Source organism: Myxine glutinosa, chromosome 3 (genome assembly GCF_964187855.1).
Source record: "Myxine glutinosa chromosome 3, kmMyxGlut1.1, whole genome shotgun sequence".
NCBI lineage: Eukaryota > Metazoa > Chordata > Myxini > Myxiniformes > Myxinidae > Myxine > Myxine glutinosa.
In genome coordinates this window covers 62,283,959-62,306,005 of record NC_136263.1, presented here as the reverse complement: position 1 = coordinate 62,306,005, position 22,047 = coordinate 62,283,959, and the positions used below count along the sequence as shown (strand labels likewise).

Genomic DNA, 22,047 nt, shown 5'->3' with positions numbered 1-22,047 from the left:
TTTGTGCTTTATGCCTTTAAAGGTTTGTTTTATTGTTTAATGCAAATGACTGAGAAATATTTTCATCATCGTGTAAAAATTCTAAATGCTGCCGTGCTTCTTACAAAATCCTTCGATCACACCCTGCAGGACCACTTAAGCTTAGGGGGTCCGATGCTCGCCACTTCGTTGTCCGAATTTGTTGGAGGTCCTGGCAGTCCCCCGAAAGGCTGTGATAAAGTAACCCACTCCAGTAGGCAAAGGTGGGTGTGTGTCCAAGATTCCTCCCGTGCAGACTCGCTTTATATTTTATGAGTCCATTACGGTCCATTATTGTGTCGGTATAATGAACCACCTTTAGAGGCCATTTTTCCCCGCAGAGCAGGGGTTGGCCTTTTTCAGGCACCGTGGTCCCCTTTTTGAAGCAATGTTTTATGGCCGGATGCCCTTCCTGCCACCAACCCTGTTAGTCGCCTCTTGCCACACACAGGGAATTACCAGTGATCTGGTACTCAATTTGCCGACCTCGGAAGGATGACAGGCTGAGTCAACCCCCCTGGCGTTAATTCAGCGATCGACCGGGATTCAAACCCAGGATCCTAGGATCCCAAGCCGGCACCCTAACCACTAAGCCAACACCAGGCTTGTCTGTAATAATATCCATTATTTATTATTTGATTTATCTTTATTTATTATTTATTATTTGATTATCTCAGGATTCAGAGTATAATAATATCCATTGTGAGTCCATTATATTGTGGTCTCAGCTTGTCCTGTGGTGTGTGTATAAGTGTTCATCTTGGGCCTGTTGCAAATGCTGTAGAGTGTAGAGTCTCTGAATGGAAGCACATGCAGTTATGTTGGTCTGAGCATTGCATGGTTTTGATGTTTTTGACAGATCCAGATCCAGATTTGATTCCACATCGTCGACCGATGGCAACGTGGAACTTCTCAAGTTTAATAACCCCTCGTATTCGGTTTACAAGGGTAAATGCATCGGTGAGTTTTACAGAATTTTTTTTGTTTTTCTTTTGCCACTTAAAATATAAAAACTATTTTGTATCATGTTACTAGCAGGAGAGGGAGGAGGCAGGAGAGGGAGGGGTGAGGAAGTGGGTGGGGGGAGTGGAAGGGGGAGGGATGCGAGAGGGGAGAGGGAGGGGATATACTACATATTCATATTTGGTGGGGGTGGGGTGTGGGGAGGGGTGGCTTTGACAGGCACCTCCGTTTTGGGGTAGGGGGGATGAGAAGGAGAAAAAATTTACCTGTGCAAAGAGTGCTTTTACCTCAGTGTTGCCCAGGTAAAAAAAAGGAAGTTGTAATACTCTCTGCCACTATCACCAGGTGGCGCTACAAGGTACACATTTACATAGAGAAATTACGCCCCTCTCCCGGTCCCCCACACGCCTGCATGAGGCCACGGCCACATAGCTTATTTAACCCCCCAGACAAAGTTGTATTTGTATTTGTACACCGAGTAAAGTATTTAAGTGTTTATAGCTGGAGTACCCGGCGTTGCTCAAGAGAAAAAGAAACATTAACATATTTGGAATGAGGGCAAATATAATGTAAAAGCAATTACATCCAAATCAGAAATCATAATTTCACCTTTTTGTTGAATATATGCTGCTGAATGTGCCATTCATCACGTTTCTGAGTTAAGTGTAATGCCGAGGAGGAAGAAGAAGAAGCCGTACTACAACTTCGTACACTTCCGGAATTGTTTGATTTATTTGTGTTCAAATGTCTGGTGATTGTTTTGTATTTATTTATGCGAATGTGTACTTGTATATAACTGTCATTAATCAAAAAGGCTTAGGCACTATCGAGCGATTTTATAAAAATTTTTAAAAACGAACCATTTTGTGGAAAAGCACCATTGACACCAATGATACACTGATGTTAGGAAAGATTGCTCTGGTGCATTCAACTCAACTTGGCCCTAGGTGTACGATAGCCGGTGAGATCAAATTCCTCCTTGAGGTTTTGCAAAAGGTGTCGTGCAAATATCGTGACGATCAAAATAATTGCCTTGTTATTCATGTGTTACCATGGAATTGTGTCATATCGCATCCTAAACGAAAGCAAAGCTGCAGAGTTGAAAGCAAAGTTAATTGAAAATTTTTTTTTTCAAATGTTTGTTGCTATTCTATTTTTTTCTGATGTTGTCAGGTTTGCAATTATAACCACCCTTAGTTAAAACGCTCCTCCTTCACTGTGATCTCTTTTCCCACCGCCGATGTTACGCAGTTTCTAATGATTTTAAAACTCTCCAAATTTTATCCTGCTCCGAGGCGAGGTTAAATATTGAAGATGTCAAACCCGTCCCAATCGTTTGGTTCGGATCCGCCGGGTCGCGTCAAAGTGACCGCAATGGTCGACCATTTCGAAGATATGTACCTGTCGGATCTGCGTCCGAATGCCGGGTTACCATACAGATTGGAATGCCCAAAACGGTCCAGCATCGTACCGATAGGCATCACGTGACTTGAGTTAATTAGGCCGAGAAACCTAAGTCACGTGACAGTCTTCTATGTGGTGTGGAGAACGCGACCAATTATTCTCCTTAACGGGTCCTCTAAAACCACCAAATGAAGCAGCCACTCCAACCAGAATTCACCTCCAAGACCAGGTGTTGCCGTGCTTCCATGCCGTAATGGTCACGGAGAGGGAATATACAAGAAGCAATGCAATAATCGACCAGAATGGCACTCTTCAAAATCACAACGTCGACCCAATATGCCTCCCTCAGGCCACATTATTATACATACTTGTACCAAGTTTGATTTAAATCCCTTTAGCTGCTCTCAAATATCACATTTTTACCTACCATGACCTTTGACAATTGACGCCGGAATCGAATCCGTTCATCTTTGCATCATAATATATACTTGTACCAAGTTTGGTCAAAATCCCATCACTGGTTCACAAGTTAGCTCGGTAGCATAATTTTAACCTAACAGCACCTTTGACCTCTTGACCCAGCAATTATCTTTAAAAGTTTGTGCACATTAATCATTGAGTCTTCTGTCTATCAATCAAGGCTAGATTAATTAGTTCCACAACAACCCCATCATCTTGGCATCATTATACATACTTGTACTAAGTTTGACTTGCATTCCTTCAGCTGTTCTTAAGTTATCATGGTAACGAAAACTTATCACAGACAGCCAGCCAGGCAGACAACCCGAAAGCATAATGCCTCTGGCAACTTCGTCAGCGGAGGCATAAAATTATCAATACCCCTTGACCCACTACCAAATGTGCCCATGGTACCAACAAATTATCGGAATTCCTTAATTATCTAACTTAAGGTATCAAACACACCATAAGAGATAGACAGAGTGGATGTGGACAAGACAAGTGAGTCAATGCCAAACCCAGAGCCGGTGGAGAGGAGGCGAACCATGCCTGGGAAAACCGGGCCTGCCCGTGGCTGTGGGAGGGCCCTCTGGTCTGTGCGTCCTGATGCCCTTGGCCTGCCCGTCACAAGACAAGTGAGTCAATGCCAAACCCAGAGCCGGTGGAGAGGAGGCGAACCATGCCTGGGAAAACCGGGCCTGCCCGTGGCTGTGGGAGGGCCCTCTGGTCTGTGCGTCCTGATGCCCTTGAGGAGGAGGAGGATCGGCATGGCAGGCTGGGTAGGGCCGTGGCTGTCCACAGTGCAAGCAGTTTACAATGAGCAGCCTTCACCCTTAGGTGTCCCAGTCATCTCCTCTTCACAGCCTCCCTCCCTCCTCCCCCCCACCTCACTCTGTGACGTCCCATGCCTCTACCTGTTTGCTCACCATTGGGTGCCGATTGTCCTGATGGGCAGAGCGACCCCGCCTCAACCTTTATTTCGCAGCTTGGAGGAAAACAGTGGTGATCGCGATGCTTGTTTTACTTTGCCGTCCGGACTTGCGCCTGGCGGCCTAGCAAATGGGAAAAAGACATAAATGACAGATCACAGAGGGGAAAGGGGGTCAAAAGGGCTGATAATTTTACACGCAGACATAGGGATGGGTAGACTTTGTCTAACTAGTACATAAGCGATGCATATGTAATATCACAATTAATTATTTTACGCTTATTTTAGACATTCACTTTAAGGAAATAACTGGTATCCTATATCAAGCATATTTAGCCCACGATTGGTCATTTCCACAACCATATGTATTGACGGAATTGACACAATGTCGATTGAGTTATGCAAACCGCTCTGGAAAGCAATGAGGAACTGAAGTTTCAGGTGTTAACCCTTTGTGGCTATTTTGCTCCGACGAAAGGTTAATAGCGGAAACATCAGCTTTTCTTTGCTTCCCACAGCGGTTACCATTCCTCGATTGATGTCTTGTTTCATTCATTGTTCTACCTGTCTGCCGACGCAGATCAACACTGGCCTTTACCAGCAAGACCCATTCTTTATTCTTCTTTGAGATCAAATATCTGTTTATGGATTTATTTTATCTACACACTTAATGAGTCGGATATTGTTGATGCATCGTATGCGCGAGGCCTTCTCAATGCATGGCGGGCTATATGCAAATTCAAGGCCCTATTGAGAGAAACGAGCAGCAGCTTTGTAGAGCTTGGATCGGAAAGTTGAGAGGAATGTGCAGCGAATGTGACAATCCTGAGTGTTTGCCGTTAATGCTAGGAGAGAGTGTACGCCTCGCACGGTGCGTTTACAACGCAATGGACGTCGCCACCGGGGAACTTCTCGTCGTGTACGAGTGGGTTCTGAAGCGGCAGGAGAAAGACGACCTAGATCGAATTAAGCGACAGGTGAAATTCTCTGATGGAATATTATTTTCCATGACTTGTTCCATTTCCCATGCATGTTGTATATTGTATTTTTGATTCCTACGTGTTAAAGCTTATCTTATTAAGCCTCACCCTATAACATAAAGTCGGCTTATTGCTGTGAGAGGGTTTCTTTTGACAGTTCCCTCAATTTTAATGGTACCACAGAGTTTCTTCAACCCCGAGCAGCACCTAACCACCAATTAGAAAATCATTATTTATTTATTTCCTTCCTGTACTCTCAACACTCCCAATTTCCAAGCTGTATCAATTTCCAAGCTGTATCTCAAAGCCGGCAGGGACATTCACAATGAAATTTTGCATCAAGAATGCAAACATAAAGTATGCAGAGTTGACATTTATTTTGACCTTGACCTAATTTTATGGTCGTGACCTAATTATAGACATTTTAACATTTTTTTCACCATAACTCGACTAAAGATTGGCCGATCGGAACAAAATTGCCCTCTCGAGACAGCTTGGAGCAGGCCGCAGTATTGCTTAATTTACATACCCCTCCAGGTTAAAGGTCATGGTCAAATGGCAATCTGAAATTTAAAAAATGTTTTTGTCATCGCTCAATTTTACCAATGCGGAATCTCAAAGACCGCTTGGCCTTCCAAGATGTCCTTGCGTCATAGTGTACCTGCACTGAAGTTGTGTACCTGTTATTAGTTTCATGTACTTGACCTACTTTTTCGGATTGTGACCTAATGAACAAAAAACACCCTTTTGATCATAACTTGAATAATTCTCCTCCGATTTTCATGATGTTGAGTTCTATGGATAGATTGTAAATGGGGACACATTTTCTTATTTACACACAATCCCTAAATGTTGAATGTCAAGGTCATATATGGTGGTCTGAAAAAAAATATGGCTATAATTGGAGCACGGGCCAAGGGTAAGCCTCCTCTGGTCGGTTGGGGGAGGCTTAACCTTGGTTATCGCTGTGCGATCGCAGATATCCAGCTTTATGGATTTATTAAAAACTTGAATCATTATCATAGATCCCATTGTAACATCACCAGTGTTTCCTGAGGCACACTGTGTGCAGAGCTTTATCTAACATATTGCACTAAATACAGTATATGTAAACACATTCAGTAGTCATGTGCTTATGACGTTTCTTTGTCTACATTGTGAACAGCTGCAGATGCTGCAGAAATTGCAACACCCTCGACTTGTCCGCTTCCTTGCACTGGAGAGTCTTAACGGTGATGATACTAGATCGACAACCCTGCACCTGCTTGCTGAGCATGTACCTGGGCGTAGCCTCTCCAGCTTCTTGTATGATGGGCATTAGAGGAAATGCTTTTGGGTGGGGATGAGGGTGATGATAAATTGAGGACTTGTGATGTGTTACACTGATGATTTTATCCATGTAATTCTCAGGTTGGTGGTAACGTTTAACTGCTTGTCTGTCCGTGGTGTTGCAGGCAAGGCGAGCATGCGTTGGGCTTGTCGTCGCTACGTAGTTATGCGGAGCAGTTGTTGGACGTGCTCTCATACCTACATACGCATTCTGTGGTGCACAAAGAACTGCATGTCAGCAGCGTTCTGATTGAGGGTGCGGGCTTGAAGCTCCGGCTCACCGACTATAGCTTGGCACACCGGCTGGCCGAGCTTGGTCGACCTGATCAGGCGACCCGATTGACTGTTCCAAGTCAACGATCTGGACAAAAGGGGGACGTTTGGCAGCTGGGAATGTTACTACTTTCACTAGACCATGGTTGTGAGGCTCTAGAGGCTCCAGTTGAGATGCCCAGACACCTTCCATCCGACCTCCGAGACTTCCTGAGCAGGTTAATCTCTTGACCTCCCAAACTCCCAAATGATATGCAGTCAATGGCCAGTGCATGGCTGGCAGATAACACAATGGCTTCTTTTTAAAAGGCTTTGTGAGGGTTTTAACACCGGAAAAGGAAATATGAGCTCTTAAAACAGTGGAGTTTATATATTTTACCTGAAAGTTTGGTGAAGCTTCATATTTGATGCAAATTCCTGCCTGTATTAGTTTGTATTTTGATCCTATTTTAATAGCAATCAAACCCAGTCCAGACAGCTGAGTGTCTCTATGCTACCTCTGAGGCCTTTCATTCCCATCTACATATCAAGTACACAAAATGGCAAAATGTGTGTCCATCTGCGAACCTATCCCTTTCTACCCCACACATCCAACTTTCACTTTGAAAAAAATAATAATAATAAAATCTTGTGTCTGGACCCGGATCTTCACCAAAATCGAATCCTTTTGTCCTTCCTTGTCCGAATCCTTTGATCGTCACGATATACACCCAAACTGTCCACAAGTTTAGTCCTAATCCATCCATAACTTTTTTCTATATCTTGCTCACAGACAGACAAACGGGAATGAAAGCATAACCTCCATCCACCTTCGGTGGTGGAGGTAATGAATGGTCGTAATTGCAAATCACTTTATGAAGCTTCACCAACCTTTGCTGGCACAGGTGTGATTGCAGACAATGTCTCTGGATCATATTATGTATTCCTATTTCTGTATGTTTGAAATGGTTGTTGTTTGGAGGGCAGTTAAGGGTGAAGGAATTCTCAAATTGTTCCTGTTAACAAAATTGTGTGGCCTACCACCAGGTGCTTGTGTCCGGATGACAAGGAGAGATGGAGTGCAGAACAGCTCCTACAGCATCAATTCATTAAAAACCCAGTGGGACCCAGCCCGTTGAGTGCTCTTCCCTATGGTAATGCATTGTGTCACATTTCTAACATCTGTGACTCTCTGATGAAGCCTCGTCTTACTCTGTTCAGGACAAACACTACTCTGGAGCAGTCTGCATGTTATTTGTTTGAATGCTCATGGGAAATGAGAAGTTTGAAAAAGAGAAGGAACGGTAGGGTTTTAGAGGAGGTTGGAATGAATCGTTTTCTTGAAGAGGATTAAATATTCCGCCATTTTTGGGAATGTGAAATGTGGATGACCTCTTATAGTCGTATGGTACTGTACTTTGTATTTTTATGGCATGATAAAATAATGGACATGTTAAGTGCTAAAAATAGGGTGTTGACTTCAGGTCATGATGCAAAGGTTCCCTTTGGCATAAAAAAAAGTTCCTTTGTGCCCTCGGAACAAAATTATCCAAAGACACAACTTGTATCTTAAAATGCAAGATGGCCACTGTCAACCATCTTGGAAAACATGGCCAACCCATAGCGCAGGAAGCATTTGTCATAGAAGCTCTTAGGATACATGTTTCCCAGCTAATTTGAGGTCACCTAACTCATTTCTGGCATCACTTCTGCATTTCGGATGCATTTAAAGGTCAAATTGGGGGAAAAATTCAAATTATAACAATATTTATTGGTTTCATAACATCATTTAATGGTTTTCACATACAGAACACAATGTTTGGTCTGGTAATTTGAGGTAATGAGATTGTTCCTCATGGTATATCTCAATAGTGCAATAGGGACATAGTATACTCGACCAATAACTAGCCAAATCAAATATACAATCACACAATGTCATAAAGGGTCGTCAAGTGAGCCATTGCTAGCGACTTCCCTGAACCACGATTATCTTCAATGAAGTCAAGTAACTAGTTGAGAACATGTGCTCGCATCACCTGAGTGTTATGACTCTCATTCATGTCGCATCCAACCTCCTCCACTTTCCTCTACAGCCAAGTCAGGCACGCGCGATGATACACAGCATTAATAGTGATCAAGTCACCAGCAGAAGGTTTACACAACAGACGTTTGTCGCCTAACACTCGAGCACAATCCTTGACTTTCTTATCCAAGCCGAGAGTAGGGGGATGGGGAATAATATATGTTAATGATGATGCCATAGGTGCCTCCATTATGACGTCATAATTCGACAAGTACAAAACTTCATCTGATCAAGATGAAATTTCTTGAGCGTCATCTAGGGATAAATTGGTGGAGAAAAAATAATAATGATGTCGTCGGTCATGTGGTTCGGTCGCCATATTTGTTTTAACATAAAAGCCTTAAAAACCACTAAAAACACGTCCTGGTGAGGGTCTGCAATCTCTGATTGCTCTTTCTTGTTTTAAATATTGTGCCGCATATCATTTTTGGTTCTATCTCTCAATTCTGAAGAATCACTTTAAAAAAATTATCGTGTCTCGGCCCGGATCTTCACCAAAATGGAATTATTTTGTCCTTGTCACACACCCAGCCTGTCCACCAAGTGTAGTCCTAATCCGTCCATAACTTTTTGAGATATCCTACTCACAGACAGGGGTGAAAACATAACCTCCGTCCACCTTCGGTGGCAGCGGTAATAAGTATGAACTAGTAAGAGAGGGTGTGAGGAAACATCCATCATGACACTAGTCTATAACACCAAAACTGTCCTCCACCTCTTGGCAATGTTGGCCATTGCTGTACGAACGATGCTGTTACGCCGACCCACGTGTGTATGCTGTTTGGGCTCGGTGCGGTTTTGATAGCATTACGCCAAGTGGTCATCACGTTGCTTCTGCCTGTGAGCTCTCGAGGAGCTGTCATTGTGCCTTGCTGTTGATTGGTTAAAAGGGACATGCGGTGGGAGTGAGGGTTTGAGGGTCGGTGTAGCGTCTGGTGGAACATAACGCTCAAATCATGTTACTGTGATATTCGCTCACAGGAGATTTTGAAAATGAGAGGCTGTATGCTCGTAGAGAGTCGGACGAGAAGATATCCAGCACGACAATGCAGCAACCGTTCTCTCGATACCATTCGGAGTTTGAGGAACTTGCACTATTGGGCAAAGGAGGCTTTGGAGCAGTATTGAAGGTACGATGCATAAAAAAAACTTTGACCTTATGCCCACTCTTGCAGCACCTCTTCGGGGAAGCCAGCGTCACATGTCACATGATGCTGTTACTGTTAGCCTGCTTTCAAGTCTTGTGTGCTGTGTAATGTGGGCTTGTTGCATCTGTGCGTTGTCCCTCTGCCCTCCGGTCATCTCGCTCCTCTTAGAACTCAGACCTTGTCGACCCCAAAAGGGTTGTAAATCCTCTGTTTGAAACACAAATGATCACTTGATGTAGATAATTTACATAAATAAGAATCTTTTGCTTTGTGTGAAGCAATTCTGATTAGGAAAGGTTTTACTCTCTTGCTGCTGTTGCTGTTGTTCCAAAGGTGCGGAACATGCTTGACGGGTGTGACTATGCCCTGAAGCGCATTGTGGTGAACCCCGCCGGACGAAAGTTCCGCCGTATTAAGGAGGAGGTCAAACTCCTTTCCCGATTGCACCACGAAAATGTAGTTCGTTACTACAATGCCTGGATCGAGCGCTTTGACTGTGAGCAGCCCAGCACCACTTCCAGCAGCAACAGCGAGTGGTGTGGTGAGACCTCCAAGACCTCCTGCCACAACAACGTGCGGCAGGTGTTGCAAAGCCCTGTGGAGGGAGTGGAGGGCCCAAATAGGCCATATTCACCCCCTGTATTGGGCTCGGGGTCGGTTGAGTGGTTCACAGCGGGAAAAGGGTCCGAGAGCACGAGGGAGGACAACGGCAGCAGCTCCAGTGAAGAAGAGGATAACGCCTGTGATGTGTTTGGACCTTCCTTTATGTAAGCTATTTCTCAAACTGTTTCTGAAAGGAATAGTGACCTATTCTCTCTCGCTCCGTGTGCGTATGCATGCATGTGTTGTGGTGGATCTTGCAAGTACAGTACATAAATCGCATGGAGGACACAGACATTTGTAGACATCAGTGGACTTCAACAGGAATTATAAGGACATGAGTACACAATTTATGAACGCTCAAGGTAGATGGGATCTGAAACTTGCTTCCAGACATCATGAGCCAGGGGATACAGATGGGAATGCTAACAGGGAAATCCTTTTTCTTTTTTTTTCTTTTTTTCTTCCCTTTTCTTCCCTCTTGTGTCACACTCCACTATTCTTCCTTCTCTTCCCCAGTCTCTTCTTTCTTTGCTCAGTCTTATGTTTCACAATTCCTGGCATTCCTCCTCCTCACTCCATGTGTATGTAATGAGTGGATCCCTTCTTCCCCCGACTGCCACCCCCACATGTTCCACACTATTGATCCCCTGCCACCCATCTCCTGCCCTCCTATCAATATATTATTGACGTTATCCTTGCAGCGCGGCATTATTGTTAAGCCTCTCGTGTGTCGCTCCAAAGCAGGGATGAAGTGATGCAACGTGCATGTTAAGTACACTCAATGGCTGACCCTTTCCTCCAGCCTCTTCCCTTCCAGACTGTTCAGTAAACACTGTTCTGTATCACAGCAACTCTCGTAAACAAAAAAACTTTTCTCATTAACTTGCATTGCTTTTTATTGACATATGCAGTGCCTTCAGAAAGTATTCACACCCCTTTTACATTTTGTTGTGTTACAGCCTGAATTTTAAATCGATTAATGTCTGGATTTGTGAAGTGGTGCCAGAGACTGTTGTCCTTCCGGCAGGTTCTCCCATCTCAGCCAAGGGACTCTGTAGTTCTGTCAGAGTGGACATTGGGTTCTTGGTCACCGCCCTGACCAAGGTCCTTCTTGCCCGGTTGCTCAGTTTGGTCGGACGGCCAGCTCTAGAAAGTCTGAATAGTTCCATATTCTTTACATTTCCTAATGATGGTTGCTCTTGGGAACTATCACATCAGTTTCCACTGTGCTCTTGGGAACTTTCATCACTAGAAATTGATTTGTATCCTTCCCCAGATCTATGCCTCCTTACAATTCTATCTCGGAGTTCTACGGACAGTTACTTGTACTTCATGGTAGAGATTCTGCTCTGACATGCACTGTCAACTGTGGGACCTTATATATATATATATATAATATATATATATATTGTTACAGACGCGGTTGTGGATGTTGGTTTACCGAGCGGTTTGGTATGACTGCGTCTGCACGTTTACCCGATTATACTCGAACCTTGGCCGAGTCGCGCTACGCTAGATCAATGAAGGAAAAGGACACAACGGCTGGGATTAAAAGGACACGACACCAGGGATACGGTTCTCAAGACCTCCGGAGGAGGTTATATTATGGCGGAAGGTTAGATTACAGGAATGAGAGGGACAGCATAGGAAGATAGGCACTTAAACACGGTCTTATACTAGCCCCGACAGACGACAGATAAACAGGACAAAACTGACTCACACGGGGATTGATGGCAAGGAAAGCGGGTAGTCGATGGCTCAAGGTGCACTCTTGGCTCAAGGACAGAATCGACCCGGTCCGGTCCAGAGATGCGGGAGGTCTCTCTCAGCGCTCGAGGTCGCGACTTGTCTCTTCTTCAAGCTCGGGGCGCATCTGACGTCACGTCCGGTAAGTCGCTGCGCATATCCGGCGGGGAGTGACACGCCCTCGGCTCGTTAGCTCCGCCCCAGATGGAATCGGCCCGTTGCTTCTCATTGGGTGCGGGGGTTACCGGCTCCGCCCTTGACGAGGGGCCGACAGGCAGCCCCTTCGTGGTAACCCCGTCGGCGCACATGGGTAATGGCGGCTAACCGAGCCGGAGTGAGGACGCACACTCCCCGCGCCGCGCCCCCCCCCCCCATTTCCTCTGTTGTTGTAGTTGTTGTTGTTGTTGTTGTTGTAGTTGTTGTTGTTGCATGGGGAAGATCGGAGGAGGTAAGGGGAGGTCCTAAACTCACTACTGGTGCCATACAATCACATTCTGGTGCAACGAAGAGTCAGAATTAATGGAAACGAGTCCTTAACTGACATAGACTAAGAATAACTAGCAAGATGTCCGAAAGTTGTCTACGTGAGATGCGGTGGACCTGGGCACGACATTTAATGGGGGAAAAAGGGGAAGGTCGGTTCTACAGAGTGTTATTTACAGGCAATGGGACTAGGGAATGGGGGATTGGGGATAGTTGGGGAGTATTGGGGAAATAGGGGAATATTTACAAGCGGATATGGAGGCCAAATGCCATATCCGCAACAATATATATATATATATATATATATATATATATATATATATATATATATATATATATATATGTGTGTTTCTTTCAAAATCCTGTCCAATCAATTGAATTGGCCACAGGTGGGCTCCAATCAAGTTGTTGAGACATCTCAAGGATGATCAAATTTGCAGCATTTTTGTGCTGTGTCAAAAAATAGGAGTGTAGAAAAAGGTTGTTCATAGTTGGAGGTGAATAAGTAACCACACAAATGGTTCAGTTTACAGTGAAGAACAAACTGTTTAAATTGAAGATGAGTTAATCGTATATACAGACATGGCATTTAATATGGAATATTTTTTGTGGGGGTGAACTTACTTTTCAAGATGTCTTCGAACCAAAAGTTCATTGGAATTATGTTGAAATTATTCTAGATTTTGTTAATGTGACCTTTAAAAGAAACAAAAACCACATGACATTTCGAAACAAATAAATTGATCCTTGAAAGTGATGTAAACTGATATCGAACTCAATTCATGGACAGTACTGTGTTAAACTTCTGTACGTTTTCCAGAAGTATCTCCTTATTTTGCACATTAGCCAAAAATTTTTTAACAAAAGTTAAATTACGACTGGGATTACGGACAGTAAAATTACAGTTCAGTACTTCGTGTAACCCCCACGAGCATTCAGGAGAGCACGTACACGTTGAGGCATGCTGTTCACGAGATTTGCCAAGGTTTGGACAGGAATCGCTTGCCATGCAGTTACAATAGCCTGCTACAATTCACGCACAGAGGTAGGCTGCTGGTCCACGTTGTCGATTTGACGCGTTAATTCTGCCCACAAGTTCTCTATCGGATTCATATCCGGGGACATGGCAGGCCACTCCATATGCTCTACACCACGGTCAGCAAGAAAGTGTTGGATCATGCGAGCACGATGAGGCCGTGCATTGTCATCTTGGAAGACAAAGTTTCCTCGAAAGGCTGCACGAGCAAATGGAAGCAATGTTTCTTCCAGAATGGCCCTGTACTTGAACTGGTTCAGGTTTCCATTCAGAACAACCAGGTCAGTTTTGCCCCCTGCATGAAAAGCAGCCCAAACGGTCACCCCACCACCTCCAGCTTGGACTCTTGGCACTATACAATCTTTGTTGTAGGCTTCATGCACTTGTCTGCGCACTCGGACGTGGCCATCTTGACGATAGACCAGAAATCTAGACTCGTCACTGAAGATCACGTGATTCCAGTGTCCTGGCTGCCATTGATGGTGCTCTCTGGCCCACTGCAATCGGCGCTGGCGCTGTTGTCTGGTCAGGCGTGGCTTTCTCAGGGGACGCCTGGCACGATATCCTGCTTGAACCAGTCGTTGGTTGACTAGCCTTCTGGATACAGGCACATTTGTCAGTTGCTGCCACTCAGCCCTAAGCCGATTAGCTGACTTGGTACGGCCATTGCGGACTAACCGGTGCAGCTGGCGATCATCCCTCCTTGTGGTTCTGCGGGGACGTCCTGGCCTCAGTATTGGAGTAGGGACACCCCTCTGAGCATTTCGTTTCAGGATCTATGACACCTGAACTTGAGTGATGCCATACTGCCGAGCAATAGCACAGTTTCATGCCGTAATTTCGTGAAGCCACCACTCCATGACAAACAGCATTGTCGAGTTGACGGACCATCTCCAGAGGAAGCGGCAATAACTTTTGGAGACGTGCAGCAGTTGTTTTCCACTAATACAGAACGCAACAACCCTTGTATACCCGACTGTGAAGCCAATCATCAAATGCACCTGTCCGTACATTTTGCCACGCCACCTGTGATATAATCCTGTTGTTGACTTCTTGGTGCGACAGACAATCAGTGACATGGTTCTTTTAACAAATAAATCACCAAAGTGTAAAAAGAAACTCACCAGATTGATATACTGAGTTAAGAAAGTAAACCCAAGTCAAGAAAAAAAAAAAAATTCCATATTAAATGCCAAATCTGTATATATATATATATATATATGTATATATATATATATATATATGTGTAAATAAGAAGATGGTTTGAAAGATACAAAGTTGTCAGGAACGCTTAACAATTATCGGGACAAATGTCACACTTTCACTATATCTCTCCGAAAAGACCGTTTGGCGAACCCTCCTTTCTACTTTATTAACAATCATCTTCAGGAAGTTCAGTCATTCAAACTCCTGGGTCTCACTGTCAGGCATGATCTTTCTTGGGCAAACCATATTTCAAAGTTGGTCTCCAAAGCCAGCTGCCAACTGGGCATCCTCCATCATACAAAGTCCTTTCTTGACACACCTGAACTTCTATCCAACTACAAGGCCTTCATCCACAGTTTGATGGAGTATTGCCCTCCTCTCTGGGCTGGCTCCCCTGCCTCACATCTTGCTCAGCTTCATGCTGTGGAGACCGAGGCCTTCAAGATCAATGGGATCTCCCGTGTTGAAGCTGTGTCTTTGGGCCTATCACTTTCCCATTGCAAAGAGGTCGGTGGTCAATCGGCTGTCTAGCGCCTTCTTTCTGGTCTTACACCCTCTGCTCTTTCCTTGGTTTGTCCTAACCTCCCTCCCCCCCGCCTCCCTCCCCAGGATTCTACAAGGTGCGCACAGTCTGCTGCCAGCCTTGTGGTTAAAGGTTTCTACCCTTATGGTTAAACTCCCAAAATCCAGAAGCACTGTTTGCCTCCACTCATTTGTTCCACTTCCTCCTCCCCCTTGTGTATCCAACTTCCTCGGTCTCTTCATCTCATTCTTCCCTCCAGGGCTTCAAGACAGCTGTTCCCAACGATCTTAGATCATCCAAAACCATGATCTTTTCTACCCCCATTCATTACCCACCTCTTTCCAAGTTTGGGACTATACATCATATCCATCATGTCAACCTCGTGTCCTCCCCTAGCCCTCATTCTTCCCCACATCCCTCATTTATCCAAGTCCCTCTCACTCTCTTCTGTCCCTCAACCCTGCTGTTGGTGTCACCCCCCTCCCTCTTTCCACTGTTCCTTTTGTTCTGTTACATCCTGATCTGTTGTCTGTTCTAACTCTTCCACAAGCCTCAAAAATGTATATGAAGAAATAAAACCTGTATTGAATTTGCACCACAAATAAAAGGGAAATTGCCTTCAGCACTCTTTTGATGGTTAAAGTAGCCACCATTTGCTGCCATTTTGCTGAATGTTAAAGGCTATCTGTTTTGCCGTATAAATGATTTTATTGCTTTGCTCACCATGGACGTGAATGTGATGTTTTATTAGTTTAATGGAAGACTATACTGTGTCGGCAGTGAGAAAGCATGGAAGTCCATTGTTCACTCTCCACACCCTTCTCCTTTCCAGGCCATCAGGAAGTGATACGGATAGTGATGAGGATGACCACATCATATTTGAGAGCTCAACAAAAGAACTTGCTAAGGTGATGATAAATATAGCAGATTGTGAATAGTTTTCCTTTTGCATGAGGCACAATGAGGAGGCTGGTGGAGAGGGCACAACGCACCTGCAGTCTTGTTAACGCCACCGTGACCAGTAATGGTTCTTTAAGCCAACGTGTACAGTATTTTAGAATTGCTGATTAATGATCTAGGCCTGGCTATGTACTATAACAGATAGTGGTTTACTGTGTACGCTCTCTTCCAGGATGCCAAACATGCGTGCCAAGAGTCGAGCTATCCTCCAGAGGACCTGGAGAAACCTAGCACGCACTTTGTACATCACCTGTTCATCCAGGTCAGGGCCTGGTCATCGTTGGCTTTTCTATTTTTCATATCATAGGTTGTATCATAGGGGGTTAACAAGGGGAGATGCAGAAAATAGGGCAAAATGGAGAAGATTGTCATGGGGACCGCAAGGCTAACCCCCGCTCTAGCAGGGAAAATGGCCTTAAAATGCATGTTGTTGTTGTTGTTGTTGTTGTTGGTGTTGTTGTTGTTGTATACCATAGGTTGTGTAGAAATAAAGTTTGCAGGTCTCGGCAAGTGTAAAGTGATGTCAAATTGTCATTCATAGAACAATGGATGAAATTGACAGGACATCGATTGAGGTATGCTGACCATCATGGGAAGCAATGAGAATCTGAAAGGGCAAAAGAGGATGAAGGGTTAACGCCCGAAACGTGAGCTATTCCTTGCTTCCCATGGCGGTGAGCATACCTCAATCGATGTCCTGTTGATTCCATCCATTTTTCAATCCGTCCACCAGCGCAGATCGGCATTGGCCTTCACCAGCATGACCAGTTCTTTCTTCTGTCATCTGGTAGCACTGGCTATAAAGAATTGGCCCATTTTGGCCTGTTTGGTGTTTCTATTGAACCCTTGGCTTGTGATGCTGGGATCCCATGTTCAAATCTTACGTGCTGCATTGATCTGCCCATTATTTACTTGTAATTAAGTTAAAAGTACATTGATGTCTCCGAACATCCTGGTCCTGCATGTGATTTATGTAAAGCTCTTCCATGAGATATTAAAGAAAAGAGGTTTTCTTTTGTTAACCATCAAGGGTCAAAGGTGAGTGATCATTAAAATATGACTCGCATGCGGCAGTGTGGCTGCGCAACATGGAAGACATGAATAATCTAAATTTACCCGCCTAACAGAAGTTTGACTGGGATATGGATAAAGGAAAGATTATTTTCTAATAGAGATGGAGATTCCAGAAGAACTCTGGATACACTCAAGTACAATAACAAAGCCATTTTGGTGACGAGAATTGCCAGTGCCCACATGGGATTCTAAACGTGTAGGGATGGAGGGGGCAAAAATGTAAATGGCATCTTCTGTCATCGAACCGGCAAGCTGGGTGCCACAATTCGCATTTATTGCCACATCTGATGCAATTTAAATGCTCGAATGGTGGCGAGGTTCTCCATTTGAAACTGTTTGTTCAGTATATGTACCATTTTGATGCCTAGCGTCTATTGAAATTGTATTGGTGTTAAAGCCAGTGACCAATTGCAAATGAATAGCGCACATCGGGTATTGCATGATTGACACTTGGAACTGTGCGCAGATGGAGTACTGTGAGAAGAGCACGCTGCGTGACACCATTGATCATGGACTGTTCCAGGACACCGAGCGCACGTGGCGCCTGTTCAGAGAGATCCTGGAAGGCCTTGCATACATTCATGAACAGGTGTGCGTTACATAATTAGAGTGAGTCACTAATGATGTAACATTCATCTGCTCTTTCTGTCCAGGATAGAGTTCCTCAAGACAGTGTCCTGAGCCCTGTGTTTCACTTATCTTCATTAACGATCTTTCCAACTCTCTGGAATATCCTCTCTATCTCTTTGCTGATGACTCCACTCTCTGCCACTCCATTCCTCATCCCTCAGATCGGCAGTCTGCAGCCTCCTCACTCTCTGCAGACCTGGACAAAATAACAGACTGGTGAAACAAGTGGAACATGTCTTTCAATCCTGACAAATCTCACACTCTCACTTTGGCGGTCCGGAAAGACCGTCTGGAAAACCCTCCCATCTACTCTCTCAACAATCCTCTCCAAGAAGTTCTGTCACTCAAGCTCTTGGGCCTCTCAATCTGCCATGGTATTTCCTGGGAAAACCACATTTCCAAGCTGGCCTCCAAAGCCAGTCGCCGAATGGGCATCCTCCGTCGTGCGAAGTCCTTCCTTGGCACAACTGACCTTCTCACCACATACAAGGCTTTCATCCGCAGCTTGATGGAATACTGCTCTCCCCTCTGGGCTGGTACTCCTGCCTCACACCCAGCTCGGCTTCACGCTGTAGAAACCAAAGCTTTCAGAATCATTGGAATCTCCCGCGATGAAGCTAACTCTGAGGGCCTTTCACTGTCTCACCGCAGGCAGGTTGGTGGTCTTTCTGTCTTCTACCGACTCCTCTCCGGCCTTTCACCCCCTTCTCTGTCCGTGCTCTGCCCCCCAAATATTCCTTCAGGAAGATCTGCCAGCAACCCTCTTCTGGCGAAACTGCCAAAATCAAGACTCTCTGCTCACCTTCACTTTTTCATTCTTCTTTTCTCCCGCTCTGGAACAATCTCCCACACTCTCTTCAATCCCACTTCTCCCTTCATGTCTTTAAAACAGCTGTTCACCACCATCTCTTATCTTCCCAATCCAAAACCTTGATCTTTTCTACCCCCGTTAAAACACCCCAAATCCACCTCCCTCAAATTCTCTGTTTTCTTTCCTGAAAGCCCCTTTAGTGTCCATCTTGTTTATCCCGTGTACCCCGCCCCAGACCTCTCCCTTCCACAGATCTGATGTCTCTGTTCCCTACTGTTGTTGTGCTTCCCTCTCTCTCCTCCTCATCTCCCACTCCCTTTTTTAAATGTTCTATGTAATAGGTCTTATACGAGCCTCGACCAAATATACCAAAAAAAAATTACATCGTTGCATCATAACTTTAGAGAGGGTCTCTCACACATTGGACCCGATGAACGACCATCTCTTGGGTAACTTTTGGCTGGACTTGAACCTGGAAAGACCACACAGTTGATCAGGGTATCGACGTACCAAATACGTTTTGAGCATTCTCAACTCCCAAGTCATACATACACACTATATTACAAAAGGTATTGCCACTTAAAATGGATACTTACAATCTACATATGCATATTATATTCTCTCCCCCCCCACCCCCCCAATGCAAAGCAGGAATTGTTTTGCAAATGTGTGCAGCCAGGTATGCAATCACGGATGTAATCAAGATGCTATGATATAAGTGCACTGGACTGGCCATCAATGTGAAATGGTCATCGCGTGTGAGCATTTCACATTCCATCACATTGGACCTTGTCAATTACAGCTGTGGGTCGTGTTCTGAGGATATGAAGTACACCCGGTCATACCATTTGTTGAAACGGGACAGGAAAACCAAAGTTATTGATAAATTGTGTCGGACTAAAGTTAAAACGTGAAATGGTACAACATTACACCTGCATTATGTCATCACGTGTTTTCAGTATGTATGGACGAAATCACAACAGAAGCCAATCCACACCCAGGGAAATGACGAGTTAATTACAAACAACCATATTTTCATTAACAGAGATAGTGCAGGCCTTTGAGGATCAAACCATTCAGGATCAAATGTCATTTCCATTGGAAGTCCCCAATTATTGACAGCAGCATATCTCGGTTCTCGGCTAGTGGACCGTTACATGAGCCCCAACCTGCAACTTCTTTCCTACAGGGGATTATTCACCGAGATCTGAAACCGGTGAACATTTTTCTGGGATCGAATGACATTGTGAAGATTGGTGACTTTGGCTTGGCTACTGACAATCAAATATCAGTAAGTGATCCCTTTTTTGTTTTTGAACAATATTTGAACCAAAACAAATGATATGCAATGTACATGGCAGGGCCCTTAAAAACTTGCATTTGGTGTTCTTTAGCTGTGTACCCACCCTATGGGTAGGTTGTAAAAGTTAAACTTGGAATAATCAAATGTAGAATCAACAATTATTTAATTTCTAGATAATTAGGTAACAAGCACATCCATGACAAAGGCAATAACCACATCCTTAATGGACACAAATACACTCACTGTGCCCATTACAGTATAAGTTTTTTTTGCGTACGTACATCCAGCTGCTTTATGCATGGCTGGTGAGAGATGGGTTTTATAAATGTGTCAAGCTAGCGGCTCGTTAAAAAAAAAATTGCGCCCCCAAAAAACCGCGAATTCGCAGAACATTGCCGCGAATAGGAGGAAAAAAACCGTGAATTCGCGGGACATTTTTCCACGAATAGAGAAACGTGTCGCATTTTATCAACCGCGAATACATGTATTCTGCGAATAGCGGGGTCCGACTGTACATAATTTATTTTTGTGACCTTAAACCACTTTACGGTTTAATAGAAACATGACCAAACCAAAGGGTTCCTCTCAGGTTTCACTTGTTAACCTCACAAATATTCTTAGTATGACTGCAACTGACAAAATCAAAACTTATTCATAGATTGTTCATAGAACACGATACCCCACACAATGTTCAGGTTTATACTTCAGTTTCACTAAAATAATGATTTTAAAGATTGTTTAAAAAAAAAAAACTGGAAGTTTAGCGCTACTGCGAAGCATCTTGTATACCCCCTTATACACTGTAATAAGATGACGGCAAGTCACAGTTTAGGAGATGGAGGCTTATTGATCACCATATAACGCAGCATCAATCAGCATCATACATAGCCATATCAGCAACCTCTTCCTCACCCCGCTATGCACCGTCTCACATGCCACGCCCTCTCGTGCTATATATCGATATAAAGCATTGTTCTTGGAAATATTATGAAGGCGATTTGTGTTCTACAGTTTTCAGTACGTATATAATTCAATTTAAATAAAAGTTTAAAGGTGTGTAAATAAATAAATTCTGTGTTTTACCGCCGTTTTACCCAGTGTCTATTACATCATCTTATTGAACATGTTACGTTAGTTCTTCATGCCTGTTGTTTGTGTCCTTTATGACATCATTAAAAACAGTAAGTTTCCTGTTTGGAATGATTTTCATTTTGTTTAACTGCCAGGCAGGCAGATGCAGTAAAAGTATTATCTCACTCCTCTCTGTGCATGTGCCGTCAGGACAAATTCAGTAAAACCGCAAACTTGTCTTTCTATTCATGTTCTGATTCATGTTCACAATATAAAGTTTGATGAAAATAAGTTGTTGCTTGATCATAAACTGATAAGATAGACAGACAGGCAGACATGAAACAATTGCTTAACCCCACTTTTTGCTTTGAGTGGTAATGATGATTCATCCGGTTGTAAAAATATGGTGTAATGCAGTTATAACTCATGTAGTTGAGAGCATGTGTTGGCGTTTGTCTCTACAGAACCTGGTCACCTTGGAGGTGTTTAACGGATCTGCAGAGATAGGTGTTGATCCCAAGCATGTTGAAGGTGATGCTACTGAGGGTCTCACACTTCTCATTATTATTCCATTTCCGCAGTCCTATCCGCAGTCCGCAGAGGGTCCGCAGGGCGATTCCATATAGCCTGTTTAGGATCCTATGAAATATGAGATGTTCTCTGCCAGGTATCCTGAACAAGTTTAAAACCAATATGTGCCTCTCATGTGGGATTACCTATCAATGGAGCCCTAAGGTTTTTTTTTACTAAAGAACACTCCCTTATTTATTTTAATTGCTAATTCATACCTTGTCCTTACAGTGAGATGAAATCTCTCATTAAAATCAGCGATGAGCAGTTTGTAGTAGAAACACAAATGGATCATACACTACATGGCCAAAGTATGTGGACACCTGAACATCACACCCGTATGTGCTCGTCGAAAATCTCATTCCAAAATCATGGCCATTAATGGTGTTGGTCCCCCCTTTGCTGATATAACAGCCTCCACTCTGGGAAGGCTTTCCACTGGATGTTGGAACATTGCTGCGGGGATT

At 44.0% G+C, this 22,047-nt stretch overlaps 1 protein-coding gene across 6 annotated transcripts in view; it reads left to right on the top strand.

The window, feature by feature from the left end:
• EIF2AK4 (eukaryotic translation initiation factor 2 alpha kinase 4) overlaps positions 1-22,047 on the top strand; it is a 153,755-nt gene that overhangs the window by 38,342 nt on the left and 93,366 nt on the right. For 4 of the 6 annotated variants that reach the window (XR_010983724.2, XM_078774110.1, XM_068110755.2 and 1 more), the window contains 13 exons: positions 130-242; positions 878-978; positions 4,622-4,749; positions 5,918-6,057; positions 6,207-6,572; positions 7,381-7,487; positions 9,398-9,546; positions 9,898-10,331; positions 15,994-16,069; positions 16,294-16,383; positions 17,662-17,784; positions 19,826-19,927; positions 21,475-21,541. Coding sequence is in view for 5 of the 6 variants with exons in the window: in XM_078774110.1 (XP_078630236.1) it covers positions 130-242; positions 878-978; positions 4,622-4,749; positions 5,918-6,057; positions 6,207-6,572; positions 7,381-7,487; positions 9,398-9,546; positions 9,898-10,331; positions 15,994-16,069; positions 16,294-16,383; positions 17,662-17,784; positions 19,826-19,927; positions 21,475-21,541 (1,996 nt within the window). In the remaining variant the exon portion in view is untranslated. The remainder of the gene's footprint in view (positions 1-129; positions 243-877; positions 979-4,621; positions 4,750-5,917; positions 6,058-6,206; positions 6,573-7,380; positions 7,488-9,397; positions 9,547-9,897; positions 10,332-15,993; positions 16,070-16,293; positions 16,384-17,661; positions 17,785-19,825; positions 19,928-21,474; positions 21,542-22,047) is intronic. The other 2 variants (XM_068110756.2, XM_068110758.2) reach the window with 2 other exon arrangements.